Source organism: Elgaria multicarinata, chromosome 21 (genome assembly GCF_023053635.1).
Source record: "Elgaria multicarinata webbii isolate HBS135686 ecotype San Diego chromosome 21, rElgMul1.1.pri, whole genome shotgun sequence".
Classification (NCBI taxonomy): Eukaryota; Metazoa; Chordata; class Lepidosauria; order Squamata; family Anguidae; genus Elgaria; species Elgaria multicarinata.
The window spans coordinates 9,190,032-9,211,265 of NC_086191.1; the positions used below are offsets into that span (position 1 = coordinate 9,190,032).

General features: G+C 47.5%; 1 protein-coding gene across 1 annotated transcript; it reads right to left on the reverse strand.

Annotated features, from left to right (window-relative positions):
- Window positions 1–1,335: 1,335 nt before the first annotated feature.
- SHE (Src homology 2 domain containing E) lies at window positions 1,336–19,294 on the reverse strand. Its single transcript, XM_063145914.1, has 6 exons — window positions 17,690–19,294; window positions 15,977–16,103; window positions 12,394–12,654; window positions 11,579–11,756; window positions 8,113–8,232; window positions 1,336–2,540 (listed from the first exon to the last, which is right to left on the reverse strand). Exons 1-6 carry the CDS (start codon window positions 18,134–18,136, stop codon window positions 2,348–2,350), a joined length of 1,326 nt encoding a protein of 441 aa, XP_063001984.1. The 5' UTR covers window positions 18,137–19,294; the 3' UTR covers window positions 1,336–2,347.
- Window positions 19,295–21,234: the final 1,940 nt, after the last annotated feature.

Genomic DNA, 21,234 nt, shown 5'->3' on the forward strand with positions numbered 1-21,234 from the left:
CACAGCCCACTGGCTCTCGTGTCTGTCAAGCAAGCCAGTGGTAGCTGCCAGGATGGGGAGGAGGAGGAGGAGCAAAAGGAGCTGGCAACAATGACACGGTCGACTCATGGTAGGAGGGGTCCCATTGAGGGCCCTCAAAAACCTGGAGCAGTGGAAACCATATTGAAATAGGAGCATGGTATTGGGCAGCTGAGGGCCACCATCTTGATTTCCCACAATTCCCCAGAGTGACACGGTGTCAGGGGCATTTCAAAAGAGGAAGCTGGTGTGTGCGCATAATGCAACCACTGACAGACCGTCCATGAATCATAGAGTTTGCAGGACCTCACAGATATTTGGTCATTGGAGCCCTGCTCTCTGCCCAGAAGCAGCCAATGGAGGCGGGTGGCTCTGACGTCAGTGGGACGGTAAATCCGCTCACAGTTTCAGTCAGAATTCTAATGGAGCTACCCAAAGCCTGTGACATGTCGGGAAGGGGCATTACACTGTCTCGGTCATCCTCTATGTTCGAAAAGGCAAACGTCACGGCCGTTTCTGAGCACAACAATTGTTGCATGTTGTGTGCCGGAGGCCCATATTTTGCCCGTATTATGAGCTAATGTAAACTTGAGTAATCAGTGTCGTGCCAAGCACAGCTAGGGTTCCATGCAGGTCAATTTGATCCCATGTGACCTTGCTCTGGATTCAGACAAGAATCTGAGCAAGCAAGGAATCAGACAGAAGACAGGCTAAAGGGTCATCACATTGCTATTTTGCACGGCTCTTGCTTGACTCCAGCTGACTCCAGCTGGGTATAAATATTTCTATGGCACCTTGTGTTCTTCCTGACCTTATGTGCAGGGATGTACAGATTTTATTAAATTTGTTCCTTCTGTCTTTGGTGGATTGACAGGTGTCTTTTGTTCCATTGTTGGTTCATTCACAGAATCAGGTATTTTTTTAGAACCAGAATTTCGTTGTGCTTGCGCTAACTCGCATGACCACACATTACCACTAATGCAAATTAGTGCAAATCCCGGACCCCAAGTGAAAAACCAGTCCGTGAGCCCGTGTGAATTGGAATCTGCAGGTTGGATTTATAGAAATCCAAACTCATTTGAATCGATTGCAGATTTCTCCGACATTCCCAAATATGTGCATCTTTTTTGCAAAGGAAAATTTGGCTTCTGAAAGCAGAATACCCTACCCTTCAATTCAAGTTGCACACATGAAAATACAGAAAACACACCGCCCCGGCCTCCGCTGCCCTGTCCCCCTGCAGTTGAGACACTCATTTTTTTGCAGGACGATATTGTTCAAAGATATTTTTTTATTATGATCTTTCTTTTGCTCCCATCCATTTCTGCGCGCCTCTGTGGCTAGGATCTGACGCTACATAGGCTACAGCCTGGAAGACGCCCCCATGTGTATGAGCAAACGGAATTCAGGTTAGAATGGGGGCACGTCTACATTGCAAAAGGACAAACCACTTTCACCCTAGTTTAGATGACATGACCTCCCTTTAGCGCCACTTTCCCAACCTGGTGCGCTCCAGATATTTTGGACTTCCGACTCCCATCAGCCCCAGCCACCAGGACCAATTGTTAGGGCTGATGTGAGCTGTAGTCCAAAACATCTGGAAGGCACCACTTTGGGGAAAGGCAATGTAGATGGTGTTGAGTGCTTTCGTTTGACAAAGGAAGATGTGGATTCTTTTGAATGTGAGTGGCTACAAGTCTCAGGGTTGCTATGAAGGAACGTGAAATATTTCGGCAGTCTGATATGAACCCCACTCCTAAAAAGACCAAATGTACTAAAGAATGTGCATATTTTCCCCACCACCAACCCTACTTCAAGGGCTCCCCTTTTTTTTGAGGGGGAACCCAACCTTTTGAAGCAAAGACTGGGGTGACACTCCTCTATTTCCTCTTTAAGATGCATGATCTAAATTCTAACCATGATATATATGTGTGTGTTTTCTCTTTATACGAGTCAACGGTACCCATTCAGTCATGGGGGGAAAGCAAAGGAAGCGACTTGGCAGCAATATTGTGACTGCTTCCCTTTTCCAGTTGACTCCAGATTTATCCCCTTCTCCTCACTGCGCCATCCCAGACTTCAAACCCATTTATTATGTAGATAGAACTGAATGGGCATGTTTCTCCTTTCACAGCCTGGCCTTCTGCCCACACAGCAAACTGGTCATGCTAGAGCGTGAAGGAAGTGTGGAAATTGATTCGTACATAAGACCCACATGGGACAGGGGAGGGATATGGTGACCGCTTCATGGTTGTTAGTCATTTGTCAAGGTATCCTTTGTCCTCTACTGGTTCTCCAACCAGCACAATTCCGATGTCAGGGATGGAGGCTAGTGGATCTTGCTCGGTACAGGAACCGGATAACGTAGGGTCATATGCTCCGCTCCTTTGAAAGGTAGTTTCTCGGTGGAGTAAAAGAACACCACTTCAGGGACACTGTCAAAGAGGCCGCCGGTCTGGTCGAGGGTGTATTTGTGATCTTTTGTCTGGGCGACAATGATGTGGACGCAACCCTGGCTGGTCCTGGGGGCAGAGAAAAACAACAAGTGAAGCTGTGTATGGGACGCCTGCCCTGTTGCCAAATACTTTTGAGTGGAACCTGCAACTCTGCGTCAACCCTGTCCGAGAAGATCTGTCTTGCTCCCTCTCCGCGTCTTTTTTTTAGACAAGAGGCTGCAAACCAAAGGTGCAGAACCTTTTTCAGCCTTCCATTTCGAAGAAGCTTTCAGAGGACAAGTTCATGGAGGAGAAAGCTATTAATGGCTATAAAAAGAAGTGAGACAGGTGGCTACCAGGAGGAGGGCCTTCTCTGCTGTGGCACCCCGGCTGTGGAATGAGCTCCCTAAAGAGGTTTGCCTGGCACCTACATTACACTCTTTTAGATGCCAGGTGAAGACCTTTTTATTTTCTCAACATTTTAACAGTCTATCAAATTAATTTTAACTTTGCTGTTTTAAATCTGTATTAATTTCTGCATTGCTGCTTGATTTTATCCTAGCTGTGTTTTTATATTGTATTTTATATTATGCTTTTATACTGTTTGTTTTATATTTTGGCTACTGTGTGAACAGAATACTGGACTAGATGGACACTTGGTCTGGTCAAGGCCGGCCGTAGGAGTGGGCGAGCTGGCCGGTTGCCTGGGCCACCAAATTGAGGTGGGCACCAAGCCGAGCTCAGAGGCTGTGGTTTTTTTATGCACTGTGAGCTAGGCAAAATGCAAGTACCGTATTTCTTCGATTCTAAGACACACTTTTTTCCCCATATAAACATCTCTAAAAACGGGGTGCGTCTTAGAATCGTGGGTGTGTTTATTACTTCTTAGAATCAAAGCTTTTTTCTGTTGGTGGTACTAAAATTAGTGTGCATCTTACAATTGATGGCATCTTAGAATAGAAGAAATATGGTATCTATAATAGGGTGACCCTATGAAAAGGAGGACAGGGTTCCTGTATCTTTAACAGTTGCATAGAAAAGGGAATTTCAGCAGGTGTCATTTGTATGCATGTCGCACCTGGTGAAATTTCCTCTTCATCACAACAGTTAAAGCTGCAGGAGCTATACTGCAGCTATGCTGTGACCAGATTTAAAAGAGGGCAGGGCACCTGCAGCTTTAACTGTTGTTATGAAGAGGAAATTTCACCAGGTTCTCCATATATACAAATGACACCTGCTGAAATTCCCTTTTCAATACAGGAGCCCTGTCCTCCTTTTCATAGGGTCACCCTAATCTATAACCTTTTTTTATTTTTTTTTATTTTTTTAGGTTTTTGCATTTTGGGTGTGTGTGAAGAAACTTCCTTCAATTAGCTTTAAAGTATGTTCCTTTTCCAATTTCCTCTCTGGTGTCACTTCAACTAGGTCAAAAATCAGTGGAATATAGTTTTACTTTGAGGCAATAACTGATTATATAGTTGTGTATGAATCAGTATCTGTTTTAGATATTGAGTGTATATAAATATTGTAAATACATATATCAACTTGAGGCTTAAACTGGCTGTAAAATGTAACTGGCTGGAAGGGAAGGCAGGGCCTGCTTATAAGCTAGGCCCGCAGCCCATGGTGAGGTAAAATCTTTATGTCTGGGCACAAGTAGAAATAAGGTGGGCCAGGTGGGTTTATGACTGGCTTCCTGTTGCAGAGTTTGTTGCAAGGGAAGAAGAAACAGGGAAGGCTTTGTGGAGAGATTTTATGGCGGAGCAGAAGACCTGTTCTGGTCACAGGGACAACTCCAGGCCTAGCAGGGGGAGAGTGAGCGATTTCCAGGCCAGGTGACACTGGAGAGTAATTTTCTGTGGCAGTTACCACAGGTGAACGTGTGGGAGTGGTGTGAGACCAGGCCTGAAGGGAGGAATCCCTCCTGAGCGAGTGTTTATTTATTTCATTTCTATGCCGCCCAATGTTATTTATTTATTTATTTATTACATTTATATCCCGCCTTTTTCTCTCCATGGAACCCAAGGCGGCCTACATAATCCTCTTCCTCCTCTCCATTTTTATCCTCACAACAACCACCCTGTGAGGTAGGTTGGGCTGAGAGTCTGTGACTGGCCCACCAAAGTCACCCAGTGGGTTTCCACAGCTGAGTGGGGACTAGAACCTGGATCTCCCGACTCCCAGTCCAAACACTTTAGCCACTACACCACACTATCCTGATTTTAATTATTTTTACTGCTTTTAAATTCTGTACCGGTTATTATTCTTATTATTAATATTATTATTTATTGCATTTATATTCCGCCTTTTTATCCTCCAATGAACCCAAGGCGCCGTACATAATCCTCCTCCTCTCCATTTTTATCCTCACAACAACAACCGTGTGAGGTAGGTTGGGCTGAGAGTCTGTGACTGGCCCACCAAAGTCACCCAGTGGGTTTCCACGGCTGAGTGCGGACTAGAACCTGGATCTCCCATCTAACACTATAGCCACGATACCAGGCACATTTCATTTCATGAAACGAAATATTCATTTCATTTCTATACCGCTCTCTGGCCGTACATAGTAGCGGCGAAGGCCAGCAGCAGGCCACGACCAGAAGTCGTGGGAGACTGACAGGGCCGGCCCTACCGCCAGGCAGCCAACGTTCAGTGCTGTGAAAGGGTTGACGATTCCATTCATTGTTATTATATTTTTACTGCTAAGGATGGGGAGAGGCACTTGTGGGCTTTTCTGTCTCATATGACAAAATAACTTGGCTGGCGTTGGGGATGGGGGAACAGGGACACCATTTTCTGCTCTGCCTCCAACAGCAAAATATTTTCGGCGACTGAGGCCCAGGGAGCAAAACGCAGCTCTGTCAGAAGGGTTTGGGAATGGGGGCGACGGCGGGGATGAAGCACATCCCTCATTCTACTCAATCCCAGGGCAAGCAGGATTTTCAGATGCCATCCAGGCATGCAGTAATTCTTTGTGTGCATAGGTCCTTCTGGGGGGCAGCAGCAGTGCCCCCAACATCACACTTGTAGCAGGCCCCATACGCCCTCTGGGTGGCCTTGCAAAGCTGACCCACAGGAGAAGGGGAGATCGAAGGCACCCCTTGCCTGGGATGCTGTTTATCCTAAGGCCAGTCATGGCGCCAATCCAGCATATGGGTCTAACTATATCATTCACGACACCTTTAAAATAGTGTGCTTAGGGGCGCAATCCTATGTATGTTTAGATGGAAAAAAAGCCCTACATTTCCCAGCCAATGCTGGGAACTGTAGGACATTTTTCTGTCTAAACATGCAAAGGATTGTGCCTTAAATTCACTTTTCTTTTGAAGGCCAAAAAAGACCCCTGATTCGAATCATGTTCCCCGTGAGTTAGAATACGGAAAGGGGGTAAATATCGGGAACTAAGGATGGCATCGGTCCTCTCTCCTGCTGCCTCTCCAACCCTCCTCTCGCACCTCCCGTTCTTTCCTCTTTTTTCTTTTCTTTTTTTCAAACTCCCTTCCTTTCCCTACTCTGATTGTTTCATAGCCAGGGGCTCAGCATCCTGAGGAAGGAAACATGGGCCGCACCCACGCCAACGATCCTCCGCTCAGGAGCCAGGGCTGGAAAAGGGGCCGTGGCGCAGAGTTACAGGGGAAGGTGGAAAGGCTAAAGGAGCAGGGCGAGGAACACTGTCAGTGTGTGTGTTTTGGGGGGGGGGCACATCTCCTTTTTCTCCTTGATCCCACCTTCCTGATGCATGCCACTGTACAAGATAAAACAAAACGTGGTTCTGCCGAAACATGAGGGAGTCTTCCCAGGGTTATTTGGGGAGGTGGCTAGAAAGTGGCCCCGTTCAGACAACACGCTAAACCATGCTGCTTAACCACAAAATGGTTAACAGACTCTATTAACCATTTTGTGGTTAAGCAGCATGGTTTAGCGTGTTGTCTGAAGGGGGGCCATAGTGATGAATGAAATAGCAGCAGCTATAGTTCAATGATAGAGTCTGCATCATCATCATCATTATTATTATTCTCTTTCTTGCTCATGGTGGTTTTTCTAGACAGACATGACGGGCATTGCCAAGTCATGCTGTCTTTTACAGATTCAGGAATTTCCTGACAATTGAGCATGTTTTAATTATGCCTGTTTTCTGGATGGTGGTGTGGGTGGATTTTGGTAGGCCCAGTTTCTGACGGTTTTCTATATTGTTTTTTGATGTGATGCCAGTGACTGATGTGACTAATGGAATAATAGTGATCTTTTCCTATTATTATTATTGTTGTTGTTGTTGTTGTTGTTGTTGTTGTCTTTATATCCCACCTTTTTTCTTCTTGCAAGGAATGCAAGGCGCTTTACATGATCTTCCTCCTCTCCATTTTGTCCTTACAACAACGCTGTGAGATAGGTCAGGCTACTCCCATCAGCCCCAGACAGCATGACCAATGGCCAGGGATACTGGGAGTTGTAATCCAAAATGCTTGGGGGGGTGCCAGGTTGGAGAAATAGACCATACTGAGATAGATAGACCAAGGGTCTGACTCTGTATAAAGCAGCTTCCTATGTTCTGATTTAATCCAGCCCTTATTCAGAACCATGAAGACTGGAATGTTACTTTATTGTTAAGGCAAGGTGTGTGGTTTAGTGGTAGAGCATCTGCCGGGCAAGCTAAGTATAACTGTGGTAAGAGTTTCCCAGCACAAAGTCTGAAACATGTCTTGGGAGCCAAGAGAGGAGAAGGGAGTGTTTGAACTCTAAATAGATAGGTGCCGGGGCTTGAACCCTGTAAGGAAGACCCGCTCCTTAATTCGTAGAATGCAGGCTGCAGTTGTTTTGCGTTGACACTCTTTCCATGCTCAGAAATACCATTGTGACTATATATTACGCCACAGCTACCCTCCTTCACCTTGAAGCCTGCTTGCGAGTTGGGGCTCACAGGTAGACTTAGTCTTTTAAAGCCACCCAAAGTGTTGGCCATGACTACATCTTGTGGAAATGAATTCCATAATTTAACTCCGCACTGTGCGAAGAAAACCTTCCTTTTATCTGTCCCAAATCTCCCACCAATCTGCTTCATGGGATGATCCCCACTGGGCTCTAGAATTATGAGAGAGGGAGAAAAATGTCTCCCTATCCATTTTCTCCATGCCATGCATCATTTTGCACACTCCTGTTGTAACCTTTCCTCATAGGGAAGTTGCTCCAGCCCCTTGATCATTTCAATTTCCCTTTCCTGCACTGTTTTCCAACTCTGCGTATATATCTTTAGCTGTTGGTGCCAAGAAAGAAAGGGGAAAAAATCAACCATGCATTGAGAAACAATGGGGTAGGCATCAAGTCTAGCTAGCACGAGCCTTAGAGGACTCTCTCCCACACTAGAGAATCGTGGTACTCTTGTTATTCCTTCTCATGTTGATAAGGGTTGTGAAAGAAACATCACACTCTTTGCCACTCAACTGCCTCCCCATCCGTGACCACCCCCCTCGCTCTTTCTCTCTTCCATCCACCATCCTGGTCATGTCTGTCTCATGTCAATTGCAAAGAACCGGATCACTCCTCTGTTCTTTTCTACAGTTCCGAGCGTGGACCAGGCATGCTGGTATCACTGGCCGAGAAACCGAAACCATAGTGTGATTTACCCCCTCTAGCTCTCCGGCCTCCCTCCCTGGGCACTCACTTGAGGGCGATGGAATACTTGCTGGTGCCCGTCTCGCTGGTGCGCACCAGGTATCCAGCCTCCCGGCACGGCTGTAACCTGCTCTCCGCCTCGGCTCGTGTGATGGCGCCGTGAAACCATCTGCGTGGAAAAGGACAGGAGTGAGATAAGTGAACATGGCGAAGTGTGTGTGTGTGTGTGTGTAGGACTGAGCCCATCCCATACAGTTTCATTTCAGAGAAGCTCTCGGGGGGCCAGATTCTAGGGGTGGGCAGAGCCAAAGGGAAAAATGGGAGGGCTAGATACCAGTCATTATGGTTTGAAGAGAGGCATTTCTTAAGAGAACGGAGAAGAAATCGTACAAAAGCGAAGAAACCATCAAACCATCAGCTGATGATTGGGGGGAAAACGACATGTCTTTCTAGGGAACTCCAGGCATTTGTAGGCATTTGGCCCACAGGCCTAACGTTCAACACCCCTGCTTACAGGAAAACACATCTTGGTGTTAGATATGGTCCTTTTAAGTATCAGACCTCTCTTGAGAGGTAAGGGTCATTACCGCACGAGAACTGCCCCCTCCCAAGCAAAGCACACTAAGGGTCCATCTCACCCAGTGTAGTGTTTCCAAGAAGGAGCAGCTGAATACTTCTAAGAATGCCTCCCACAAGCAGTACATGAAGGCAACAACCCTCCCATTTATCCCCTAGGGACTGGTTTTCAAAGATATGCTGCATCTGAAGCTGGAGGCTCTAGTTAACAATCAGGACTAGCAAGAGGGAGGGAAGTACAGACTTTGCTCAATCTGCTCCGTCTGCATTTTGTAGCTTGTCAGGCATTTTTTGTTCCATCGTCCATTCTGGAATTGGATTTTTTTGTATGACTATTTCAGTCATTTGCAAATGCGCCTTTACGCATCCCCCCAAAGTAAAAAAAAAACCCAACCACAACCGTCACCAAATCTGCGTGACTTGGAAAAAGCCGTTCTGTTGTGGAATCCTGAGATGGGATTCACAGAAATCCAGATCTCATTTGAATCGGTTGCATATTTTTCCGTCTTCCCATGCTAGAAGAAAGGCGATAGATGTCCCGACACAGCTTAGGATGTAAAATGAGCCCATTTGGAAGAGGCCAGAGTTCCGTCTCGCCTAGCATTCTGTTTCCTGAGAACAACCATCCAGATCTCCTGCTACCCCCATAATTCAGAATGCATGCTGGAGGTTCCAGGTTTGAGTTCTAACCGCTCCAGTTACAAGGGTCAGGTAGCAGCTGATGAAAAAAAAAAAAAACCTAGAGAGAGTGCCTGCCCTGAGTTGCATGGCACTGGGGGAATTGTTCAGCAGGCCGAATTCCCAGAGTCTGACAACGCACCTTGCAGGTGGTTTCTGTGGGATCCTGTGCCCTACACAGGAATGCCGTCCCGTTCCTAGATTCGACTGGTCGTCCTTGTACTAGTAGGTTGGCCTTGCGGAGAGTGATGAGCGAGAGGCAGATTTTAGGTCACCTCCTCCAGAGAGAACTATCCTACTGGGTGAAAAATCCAGTGCTCTGTTTCCGACAGGGGTCAGCCCGAGGACTTTTGGAAGCCTCCAAGCAGGGCATGAAGGCTGTTGACCTCTCTCGTTGTCTGTCCCCAGCGTCTGGATGTCACGAATATTGCTTTTGAACACAGACGTTCCATTCTTAGCAATCATGGCGGAAGAGGTCGATAACCCGATCCACCATGGATTCCCGTCCCCCGTAATCCTCTTCTCTTAAACAAAACAAGCGACTTATCTTAGTCACCATAGCAACATCCTATGGCAATTAACTCCAGGGGCTCATTAAGAATCGCGCGAAACGCTTCCCCTTTCGTCCGTCCTTGAACCCGCTGCCAATCACTCCATTCATCAGACGCCCCTGCGTCCCGTTGTTTTGAGAGAAGATGAGTGATCCTCTCTATTCGCTCTCCGCCTGGCATCTGTCATTTTATAAACCTGAAACGTTGTTGCTCCTCTCTTGCTTTCCCTTTTTGCAAAGCAAAGGAAAGTGCAAACTGTTTATTGTTCCTTCTGTTTCTGATGTTCAGACGGCGTGTGCTGAATATTATGTAACTACATATCCATGCATAAGAGCGGTGGGTCAGCAGGCTCAGAGGAACCCCAAGTTTTGCAGAACTACAAAATGTTTTTGGCAGGTGCAGGGAACCCATTGAGGATTGAGCGTGCTCAGTAGCCATGGAATGTTGGTTGGCTGTAGTGGTAGGAGGACAGAAAATGGAATGGAGTCTTGTAGAAGAGGACCTGGCATGGCTGGCTGGCACCCTGACTAGGACATTTCCATACTGCAACATTTTGTTGCAGGTCCCAATGGTTAAGGGTTCATTAGGAACACAATCATCCATATCTGCCCTCCCCAATAATTTTAATGTTAGTTATTCACTGAGCTATATCGCCTCAGACTGCAGGCAGGAAGGTGAGGGAGGGCTCACATTTGTGAGTGCTTCTCCATTAATTTCAATAAATACATCAACAATCAAACAAATTCCTGCATGTAGAAAATACGTGCATCAGCAAGAAGGCAAGCTAAGAATCTTTCTCGCAATTTCCTGCATGCAAGGACTTGTTCTGGTATGGAGGAGTGATTCTAGCATGGAGGAAATAGCTAGAGAAGTTAGGTGGCAGGAATGCAAATATATCGCAGACTGCTGGTAAAGGAATGCTGCTTCTAACATGACATCCAGAAGGTTCCATTCAATTAGAACGAGTTTCTAGTCCATGGTGGTGTATAGACCAGCACTGGGCAGTTTCTGCTCAATGTTTCGGTGGCTTGAACCCTCTGCTAAATGAGAAAGTTTTGCTCCAGTCCAAGTCCTTTGTATGTTCTGGAAGCAGCGAAGGCTGCCAATATTTATTCTGGTTCTACCCTGAGTAACAGATACTTACTTTTATTTCTGTTTTTGAAGTAAAAGCAGAGCTTTTCAGGGCTATTAATCTAGCTGCCAGATCTCACAATAAATATCAAAGAAGGCTATATCACTCCTCTCTCTCTCTTTGTGTGTGTGTGTGTGTGTGTAAATTAGAACCTCAGCATTTTAAAATGCTTGCTAAAAGCTTAGAGATGATAAGATTACCCGGTGTGTATTCTGCACAAACATGCTTAAAAGCAGGGTTCTGCAAAAGTGAAAACTCACTGGCAAATTCAGCACCCTGGCAAACTAATAGCTAAATCTTGCATATTTCCTTAGCTCAGAATTTAAAATACAACTTTTTCTTTTCTATTTTTTTGGCAAAGGGAGATGTCCACAAAACTGGAATACAGTGAACGGACAGATCTGGAGAAACTTCTAGCTTATTTTGTATGACCAATGAGGACTAGCAACTTGACTTTAACACAAACAACAACAAAGCATGAACGCCAGTCTGGGCCATAGGTCAACTTTGGTTGCTGAGAAGCTCTTGCGGTTGTCTGCCCCCTAACCCAGCAGCAAACAGAGATTAGGGTGACTTACGGCTGTTTCTCCAGGACAACAGCCGGATCCACTCGTTCCCCCTCTGTGCCAGGCTCTGCCACCACCGTGGGCTTCACCATCTTGGAGGGCCAGCTCCTCTGGCGGCGGTGTTGTTGCCGCGATGGCACGGGCGCCTCATCCCTGGAAGCCCCGGGTCTTTCTGACCCCTCAAACTGCACTGGAAGAGAAAAGGAAGCATCATCAAGGATGCGGCTTTAGGAGAGGCATTTCAATCTTTTAGAATGGGGGGGGGACTGCACAGTTTGTATTTTATTTCCTTCTGCAAATATCCCTAAGAAAGCAGCTACTCCCTTCCTGTTTCTCCAAGGCAGCTTTTCGGTTCCAGTTCTGTTGGCAGGGGCGGGGGGGGGGGGGCACTGATTCCAAAGGTTTACCATCGTTCAAATACTTGAAAATCTTCACTTTGGCTGTCGCCTTTAACGGAGCAGGCAGAAATTCAGCTGGTGAAAGTGCATCTCTATGTTGGGAAAAGCCTCCCCTGTTGAATTCCTGTGTGCTGCACTGGGGGTGAAGGCTCAGCAAAACAACGCAATTTTCTTTATGCAACCCATCCATAATGCTTGTTCATAATCTTAGCCTATAATGCTAGCCTGCCTGTCCAATATATTTATGTTAGTCATTTGGAACTAAACCAGAAGAAAGAAAGAAAAGGAACTGATTTCTTATAAAACTTCTTTTGTCTAGTCACTTGGAGGAAATCCTTAACTTGCCATAGGTGATCACAGTTGTATCTATTTATACAACTGCTACAAACCACTTCCCACAAACCCCACATGAATGCTTCTGCCTGCTACCTGAGAGAGTTTTCACAATCTGGTCTTTTTTCCACTCCCAGGGCTGTTCGTACTCAGCCGGCGGCCGTTCGTCGTTCTCCGGAAGCCGTGCCTCTGACTTGGGCCCCGTCTCTGCTGGCTCGTAGGGGGTGTCGTAGAGCTGTGGTGGTTTGGCCCCCGGACGCATAGTGGCAGGATCTCCCTTGGCCCCTGGCTCTGCTGGCTCATCCAGGAGCAAAATGGCTTTGACCAGAGGGTCCTTGGAACCTCGCCTTCGGATCTCTGGGAAAGAAGCAAGGTAGGAGGTGAGACAGTACCCATGTATTTTTTGTTGTGTACAACATTTGTGTGTGTGTGTGTGTGGGGGGGTACTCCTTGCCACTGGTGTTGTGAAACCAGGGCTCCCAGGGACGCAATACCCACACTATTTTATTAGTAGGGATGCTGACATTGCCTGCTACCCCCCTGTTGTAATGCAAAGTATTTGGGGCTGGTGTACTCTTGAACGGGCAATTAAGAGAGCAATCCTGAGTGCATATGCAGTTCTTTATGCACACACGTACACAAAGCGTATACACACTTTCCTGGGAGAGAGTTCCCTTGAACTCAGTGGGGCTTACTTCTACGTAGACACTGCACGGTTAGAGAGGCATCCCTCAAAGGCTAGAAACCTCCGGTGTAACTGATTTGTTACTGGGATGCGTTCCTGGAAATAGTGATTGTCCCTGATAAACGAAAATAGCAAGGATTGGAACAAGTCCGACTGTTTGGCAGCACTGCCTGTGACTTCATTGGAGGAAGCGGCACTTTGCACATGTCCAGAAACCCTGTCCCTAATATCCAGCCATGCTGCAGGAACAGATTAAAAACAACAATGACAACAGAGCCAGTGTAAGCAAATGGTATGACCAGCTTCAGAAAAAGATCCCAAACCACACGCATTAATGCCTCCTCCTCCCTCAACACTGCCCTGCTTTGACTCCAGCTTCCGACACTACGATTTCCTGTTATTCTGCCCGGCTGTGTCAGCTCCGGGTGGGGAGGCCAAAGGCCTGGGAGCCGATGGAAAGCATCCGGCTGGTTGCTAGGCAATGTCCAAACCGTGTGTTTGGTGTGTTTTTTGTGTGAGAGAGGCAGTGGCGCCATCAGGGTAGGACTTTGGGGAAGACGCCCAGGCCCCGCTCAGCAGAACGAGCAGGTGGGCCTCTAAACGCGGCCGCGGGGCTGGTTACTTGCATCTAACGAGGGACCTCCATCCCACAATAAGGTCGTTAAACCAGAGTCTAAAATTACCTAATTGCAACACCGTTTCTGAAAACAACACAAGCCATTCTGAATTAAGCAAGCCAGTGTGGTGTAGTGGTTAGAGTGTTTAGACTGGGACACAGGAAATCTGGGTTCTAGTCCCCCACAAAGCTCACATGGGTGATTTTGAGCCAGTCACTGACTCTCAGCCTAGCCTACCTCACAGGGTTGTTGTGATGATGAAATGGAGAGGAAGAAGTTCATGTAGGCCGCCTTGGTTTCCCTGGGGGAAACATGGCAGGATAAAAATGTAATAATAAATAATAAAGGAAGCACTGGTAGTCAAAATTAAACCTTGCCCTCTTAAAAAGATCAGAAAATCCCTGCTGGATCAGACTGAGGGTCCATCTAGTTCAGCACTTTGTTCACACAGTGGCCAACCAGCTGTCAACCAGGGACGCACAAGCACGACATAGGTGCAACAACACCCTTCCACCCATGTTCCCCAGCAACTGGTGACCATAGGCTAGTAGCCATGGATAGCCTTCTACTCGAGGAATTTATCTGACTCCCTTTTAAAGCCATCCAAATTGGTGGCCATCACCACATCTTGTGGAAGTGAATTCCATAGTTTCACTCTGTGCTGAGTGAAAAAGCCCTTCCTTTTGTCTGCCCCAAATCTCCCGCCAATCAGCTACATGGGATGACCCCGGGTTCCAGTATGTTAAGAGAGGGAGAAAAATGTCTTGCTATCCACATTCTCCTCACCATGCATACTTTTGTACACCTCTATCACGTTTTCCCTTAGCCTCCTTGTCTCTGAGCTAAACAATCCTTTGCATCTTGTGCAATTATTGTATTAATTGGTTGTGCCTAGATTTTTCCTGCGGTGTCCAGGGGTGGACTTGTCTCTTTGAATGGTATGCCCAAAGAATGTACTTCTGTTGGCTGTTGGAAGAGGGGTATAAATGCATATATTTGCTTAAAATGTGGCTTGTATTTTATTCTCCCAAACTTGCTGCATTTATTCATTCTAGTGTCCCAAAGTCCTACCCTCACGGCACCAGTGCTTCAGACATCAAGCTAGCTGTCCCCTGCAGTGACCCATTTTCCACTTGACTGCCATGAGGTCGGGACCCCTTGACCCACCATTGGGGTCACTCACCATGCAGCTGCCACTTTTCTCCTCCCACCCCACCAATTTTCTTTTTAAACCCACCCTGGCCTTATCTGTTCCAGCAGAGAGGCAGGAAACGGAGAGCCCAGCTTCCTGGCCTGATTTTCTTTTTCCCATTTTTTGTTTTTGTTTTTGTCTCTCTCCAAAGTTTGTGCTTTCTCTTCCCAGCTCTACTGAAAATTTGCTTTCCCCCTTGGATGCTTTGTCAGATTAAAACCAGCGTGCTTCTTCGACAGTACTATTTCTCCTCCAATCTGCGTTTGCAGGGTCACTTTCAAACAGAAGGAGAAAGTTCCAGAGTCTGTTTAGTTTTCTCGAAAGCAAAGAATAATCCTGTTAGAGATCCCTCTTACCATAAGGCTCCTTCTGGATCCAAAATCAGTCAAGTCTACCCTACCTGCCACATCCTATACTACCTACGCCACTTCTTTTAGTCTCAGCCAAAGCTGTGTTCAGTAGCTAGCAGCCGCCAGCTATCAAAGGCCATTAAGCAATTGTCAGGCTTGTACTGAACCCCGGAGAGACGACTATTTTATGAAACCAAAGGGGGCGCTGTTCCGTAGCTGCGGGCTGGTCTGTGTCAATCACTTATCTCTCGGCCTCAGTGTTTTTTGCCTGTAAAATGGCCCTGCTGCTGGGGAGGATGGGACTTGTAGTCCAATGCAGGTTGGGCAAAGCTATGGTGAGCAGAAACTTTAAGAAATGCTTCAGTTGAACAATCAATTGATTGCAGCAGCAGGGGACGGGGCACGTGGGGGAGATTTTGATAGCAGGAGTTGTAAATGAAACCTGATGGTTTATTCCGCCACCCCCACGGGGTGTTATTTTATTCAGGAATGTAAACGGATACATCCAGAGATGACCTTTCCTGTGAACCAATTACTGGCATACTCTGTTACCGAACCTGTCCAGTTATCTCCTACTGGGTTCGACATCTCAAAGAGGCATGAAGGTGGACTTTCTCCAGCCTGAGCCTTGCCCATGGGCAGTCACGTGGGATTGAGAAGCGACTGGGACAGGATTCGAACACAGTACTCCCAAACAGCTGGGGCAGGGCACTATCACCGCGAGGACGCCAAGCCCGAGTCCTCCATGGGAGGCCGGAAAGGGTGTGTGTTTGGTCAGTTTCATCCATTTCTTCTCATCCTGTGATTGACACTGCAAAATTGACCAACTGCTTACCGGTAATCATCTGCTGAGCGTCGTAGGGTTCCATGTAACCATCGTTTTCCCCTAGCCTCTCTGCATCGCGCTGATCTTTGGTTCGCTTGGCATCGTAAGGGTCGGCGTAATCTTCCAGGATAATAACCTTGAGCAGGGGCAATAGGAAGGCAAAAAGGCAGAATTAATTAACCTAATGAGGGTGGTTTTTTTTAGTGTGTTGGGAGAGAGAAAAGAGGGGATCGTCAGGGCTCGCTCTTCTACTCTATCCCATTCTTTCCATTTCCCCTGTTCTCCCAAAGCCTCTGAACACGCTCACTACTCATTGGGCTGTTTTGGGTGTATGTGCCATCTCACAACAACTTAAGAGAATTTTTCTATATTGCTGCAAACCATAAGGTCCCCTCGCTCCAAAGCCTCCTGCTACTTTTCCTCTTGTGTGTGGATAGTGCCGTTTCGGCTACATGAAGGTCGGCACTCACAGCTTACACATTGGAAAAGGAGGGAATATTGATAATAAATTCCATAAACGATAGGAGCTTTTAGGGGATTGCGGCTTCATGCATCATCATCTTCATCATCATCACAACAACAACAATGGTGCTATTTAATAACATCAATAACAATAAAGAAGAACTACTATTAATGCTTCCATAAACTATAGGCATTCCAATGAGAATTGCTTATGAAATTCTCTATACTGGTGGCTCTTTATGAATAAAGAATAGAAATATTTGTCAGTGCATATTCTGGATTAAAACCTGCAGGAAAGTCTCCTTATAATATAAATCATCTGAACACGGATGTCTTTCAGAATGGAACCTATGAGGTTGATTGCATTAACACAACCTTTTTTTCCCCTTTCGGTCAAAGGAATCCTTTATAATTTCCATGTTGCCATATCTGATGCCGACAACCTCAGTATGTCCCCTATCTAAGTCCATCCTCATCTTCAGAGTTCCTTGTCTCAAAGAACCCCTTGCTTCATTTTCCCTTCTTGTTCTTGTACTGATTATCTTGAGTAATTAGAACCTTGTGAGTTTAGAGCCCAGCTTAACAAAGCAGGGTAAGATCAAAGGCCTTGTGGATGGAGCGGGTACTGCTCATCAATCTCTCTCTCTCTCTCTCCAACAAGTTTTTGCTTCCTTTTCTTTTTTGGTGGTATTGTGTGTATGCGTGTGTGTGACAAGGGAAGGAATTACAGAAGGAAACGGATCCGAGGGAGCAAGGAGGGGGCAGTGAGGTTAATTGGGTAGCAGAACCAAAAGCAGAGCTAAGAGATGACAAGTTATGTAGGCAGAGAGTCATGGCAAGGTTATCCACAATCCCTGAGCCTGTATACACTACACTCAACATCTGAGGCTTTCCTTCATTAGCCTCCTCCAAGGGAGGATTGAAGGGTGACAGCAAGGTCTTTTTGGGGTGGCCCCCTGATTGTGGAAAGCTCCCCCATCCCCCGTCAAGTCCTGGTGTCAACATTGTCCTCTCTTCAGTGCCAGGTTAAAACTTTCCCCTAATCCCAATAATTTCCCGACATATGAAAGGCTTCCTAATTTTGTTGGATTGTGCAATTTTATCGTACATTGTTTTTAAATGTTTAGAATTGTTTAAAATTTTTGTTCTAAGATGCCTTGAGATGTTTTTTTTCTTCTGATAAAGGCATCTAAGAAATGCAAATATTATTATTCTCATTATTATCGTTGTTTAACAACAACATGTGTGTCTGGTCCTTACCGTCTCCTGTTTGGGTTTCTCTGGCTCCAGCGCAGGAATTGGGGTGGGATTCGGTGCAGTCCCGGTGTAACTTTTCCCGTTCTTCTCGTGGGCGTCCACTTTGATGAGCCGGTTGATGTAGGTCCCGCAGTTTTTGGCTGTCCCCCGGGCCAGCTCTTCTGGCGGGGCCCCATCCACCCGGGAGTTTTTGCGCATCTTACCTGCGGCAGCTTGCAGCAGGCTTTGGAAGTTGTCCCGTGACAGCCGGCCGCCCCCGCCATCTTTTCCCGGCGCCAGCAGCGTCCGCGGGCCACTCAGCTCAGTGGCCGAGTTCTTGCGGTTCTTGCCAGGCAGCGAAGCTGTGCCAGCTTCGGGTGAAACTAGGCTCTTGCGGGATGTGCTGCACTTGGCGCGTTCCGAAACTGTTTTCAGGTTGGATGGGAACTCCTTGAACCACTTGGCTGCCATGAGGCCAGAAAGCACAGGGCGGCCGCCGGGGGGTCACAGGAAGGAAAAGCCAAAGGTGGAGGACGACCGAGGCAGGGTGTGAGGCCTACCCCAAGATGGGCAGAGGCCGTGGAGCCTACCCCAAGACGGGCAGAGTGTATCTTTGGAGGCTGAGATACAGGCCTCAAAGCTGCCAAGTGCCGCTCCGGGAGCCACCCAAGTAACTCAGAGATGGCTAGAAAACAGCAAGGCAAGCCCCAACACCTAGGCAATAGGAAAGGCATTCCCTGGGAGTAGGAGGTGAGGAGCCTGCCAGGATTGGGGCCAAACTGGACACCCACCCTGCACGCTGCCCTCTCCCACCCACCCCTTTTCCCTTTCTTTCACCACCTTGGACTTAACAATCAAGGAGTTGATAAAGGAGTGGAAATTACCAGCGGGGACGGAAGCATCCGTTCGGAGGGCAAAGAAGCTGGTGACACATCTTTGGAAAGAAATTCACACAACGGATGAGAGGGAGGAGTGGGAGCAACTCAGGGTGTGGGGTGCAAGCCCCGGATGGCGTGGGGGCAGGGAGTGGATGCGGCCGTGGATTTTGCGTTCCCGTGTTTTGTCTTGGAGCACCAAGAATGGGTGGATCTGGGCGGATTTGGGCCAATTTTAATTGAATCGAAAAAGCTCTTTAGGCTGCCTAGAAGGGTAGAAACCCTTTTAAAATGTTTAAGTAGGGTGGCCTTTTTAACGGAAGGTCCAGTAGCGGCGTGGGTGGCATGGGGGGGGTAAATCACATCAGGATACAAATATAATAATAATAATAATAATAATAACAACAACCTGTGATCTTTCAGATGGAGGGAGTTATCCTAATACTTCATATCTGGAATGGGGGACCTAAACCTTTCCTAAAGCTGAAGAGGAAGGGGAGAAAAATTAATTTTGGGGAGGGGGTTATTTCCTCCCTTTTAGGGAGGGGGCAGGCACAAATGGAGACGTCTGGATCTTGTCTCTCCAAGTTTTTTGGGGGGTGTCCTTTCCTCCCGGGAAGGAGGTTTTCCCGCCCCCTCTTTTCACCCAGTCCTGGTGTGGGGGCGACCCACAGCGCCCTAGATTTACCTCCTGCGCTGGCGGGATCGAGACCCTGCTGGTTTTCCAAGGCGCCACGCTCGCTCGCTCGCTCGCTGGCCGCCGGACAGAGAAGGCGAAAGGGCGGCTGGCGCTGCAGAAGGCTCCCCCCGCCCAGATCCGGAGGGGGCGGCCCGGCCCGGCCCGCCTCGCCGCCAGGCTCCCCTCCGCGGACGCGGGGGCGCAGCCAAGCGCGCGCGATTTGCGCCACTGCAACCGGGGCAGCGAGTAAGTGCAAGTCTTTTTAAGAAACACCCTCCAAGAAAGTTGTAGTAAAGAACCGAATTGGGTCGTTTCTCCGTCTTTTACTCTCTTCCCACTCCGTCTACGTTCTGTCCATCTCAGGGGAGGCGGGTGGCTCCGATGTCCGTGGGGCTGCGTTTCACTCAGATCTGGGCAAAACTCTAAAGGAGCTATCCATGGTGCTGAACCCATTTTGGGGAGAGCACGTTGGGTACCTCCTTTAGAGTTCTGACTCAAACCCAGAGTGACATCATAGCCCCACCGGACTCGGAGTCACCAGTTTTTGTACTCCGTCTTTCTTTCAACAAATAGCACTCAAGGTGGCAATCCATCCATTAGTTTATCTGTCCATCCCTCAGTAACCATAATGAGGCTAAAATGCTCGTGTTTAAAATGTTTTTAGAGCCGGGTAACAGTGGAAGTTGGTGCCTCCGATGGCATTTGGGCTGTGGATTCTCTCTACGTTTCACTCAGAACCAGTGTGAACTGTAAAGGAGCTGCCCAAAATTCTGGAGCCATTCCCTGAAATAGGTTCAGAACCTCGGAGAGCACCTTTAGGGTTCTGACGGCTGCTGACTGAAACCCGGAGCGGATTCGCTACCCCACTGACATCAGAGCCATGAGCCTCCACTGGGGAACGTGGGTGGGAGGGTGCTGTTGCACCGTGTCCTGCTTGTTCATCCCTGGCGGATGGCAGGTTGGCCACTGTGTGAACGGAGTGCTGGACTAGATGGACCCTTGGTCTGATCCAGCAGGGCTCTTCTGATGTTGTTATATTCTTATGGTGTGATTCTTTGCATGTTTAGATAGGGGGGGAAAACCCATATGGTAATATTACATTTATAAAAAAAATTAGGAGAGGAGAGAAAAAGGCAGGTGCGCAGAGAGTTGTGTAAAAACACACACGCAAGGGCGCAATCCTATGCATGTTGAGACAGAAAAAAAAGTCCTACAACTCCCAGCACTTCCCAGCAAGGCTGACTGGGGAATTCTGGATGTTGCATGACTCCCTCCCCCTCCCTGTGTAAACATGTATAGGATTGCGCCCTAAATAAACCTAAAGAAAATGATTACGCCCCAGTTTTGACGAGAGCATCGCTACACGCGTTTACACGGGCTCAAGGGGAGGGCAGAGCTCCCGTGTCCCTGGCAGTTGCATGGAGGGGGGAGTTTTGGCGGTTGACATTTGTAGGCAGGCAGCACCTAGTTAATGTATGCATGCAGCGCTATGCTCAACATCTAAGGTCCTCTTCTGGGTGCCTGCTCCGAGGGAAGCTCGGAGGATGGCAACAGGGGAGAGGGCCTTCTCAGTGGTGGCCCCTCAGTTATGGCCCGATCTCCCCCAGGAGGCTCGCCTGGTGCCAACATTGTTATCTTTTCATCGCCAGGACAAGACTTTTCTCCCAGCAGTTTAACAGCATATGCTAAGTTTCTTTCTTAACTGACCTCAGAACAGTTGTTTTTAAATAGATATTGTCTGTTTTTATGCTTTTTATGGTTTAAAATGTTGTATATTTGTTCACTGTTTTTAATCTTTGTAAACCGCCCAGAAAGCTTTGACTATGGGGCGGTATATAAATGCAATAAATAAATAAATAAATAAATAAATAAATAAATAAATAAAAAAAGGGCCACTCAGAATTAAATCCGCGCATGCCTGCGGCAGCCTGCCACACCAATTTAAAAGCCCCGCCCCCATCAGGTGCGCGAAGGCAGCGAAAGAGATTGGGAGGGCGTGGCTTTAACCGAGAAGG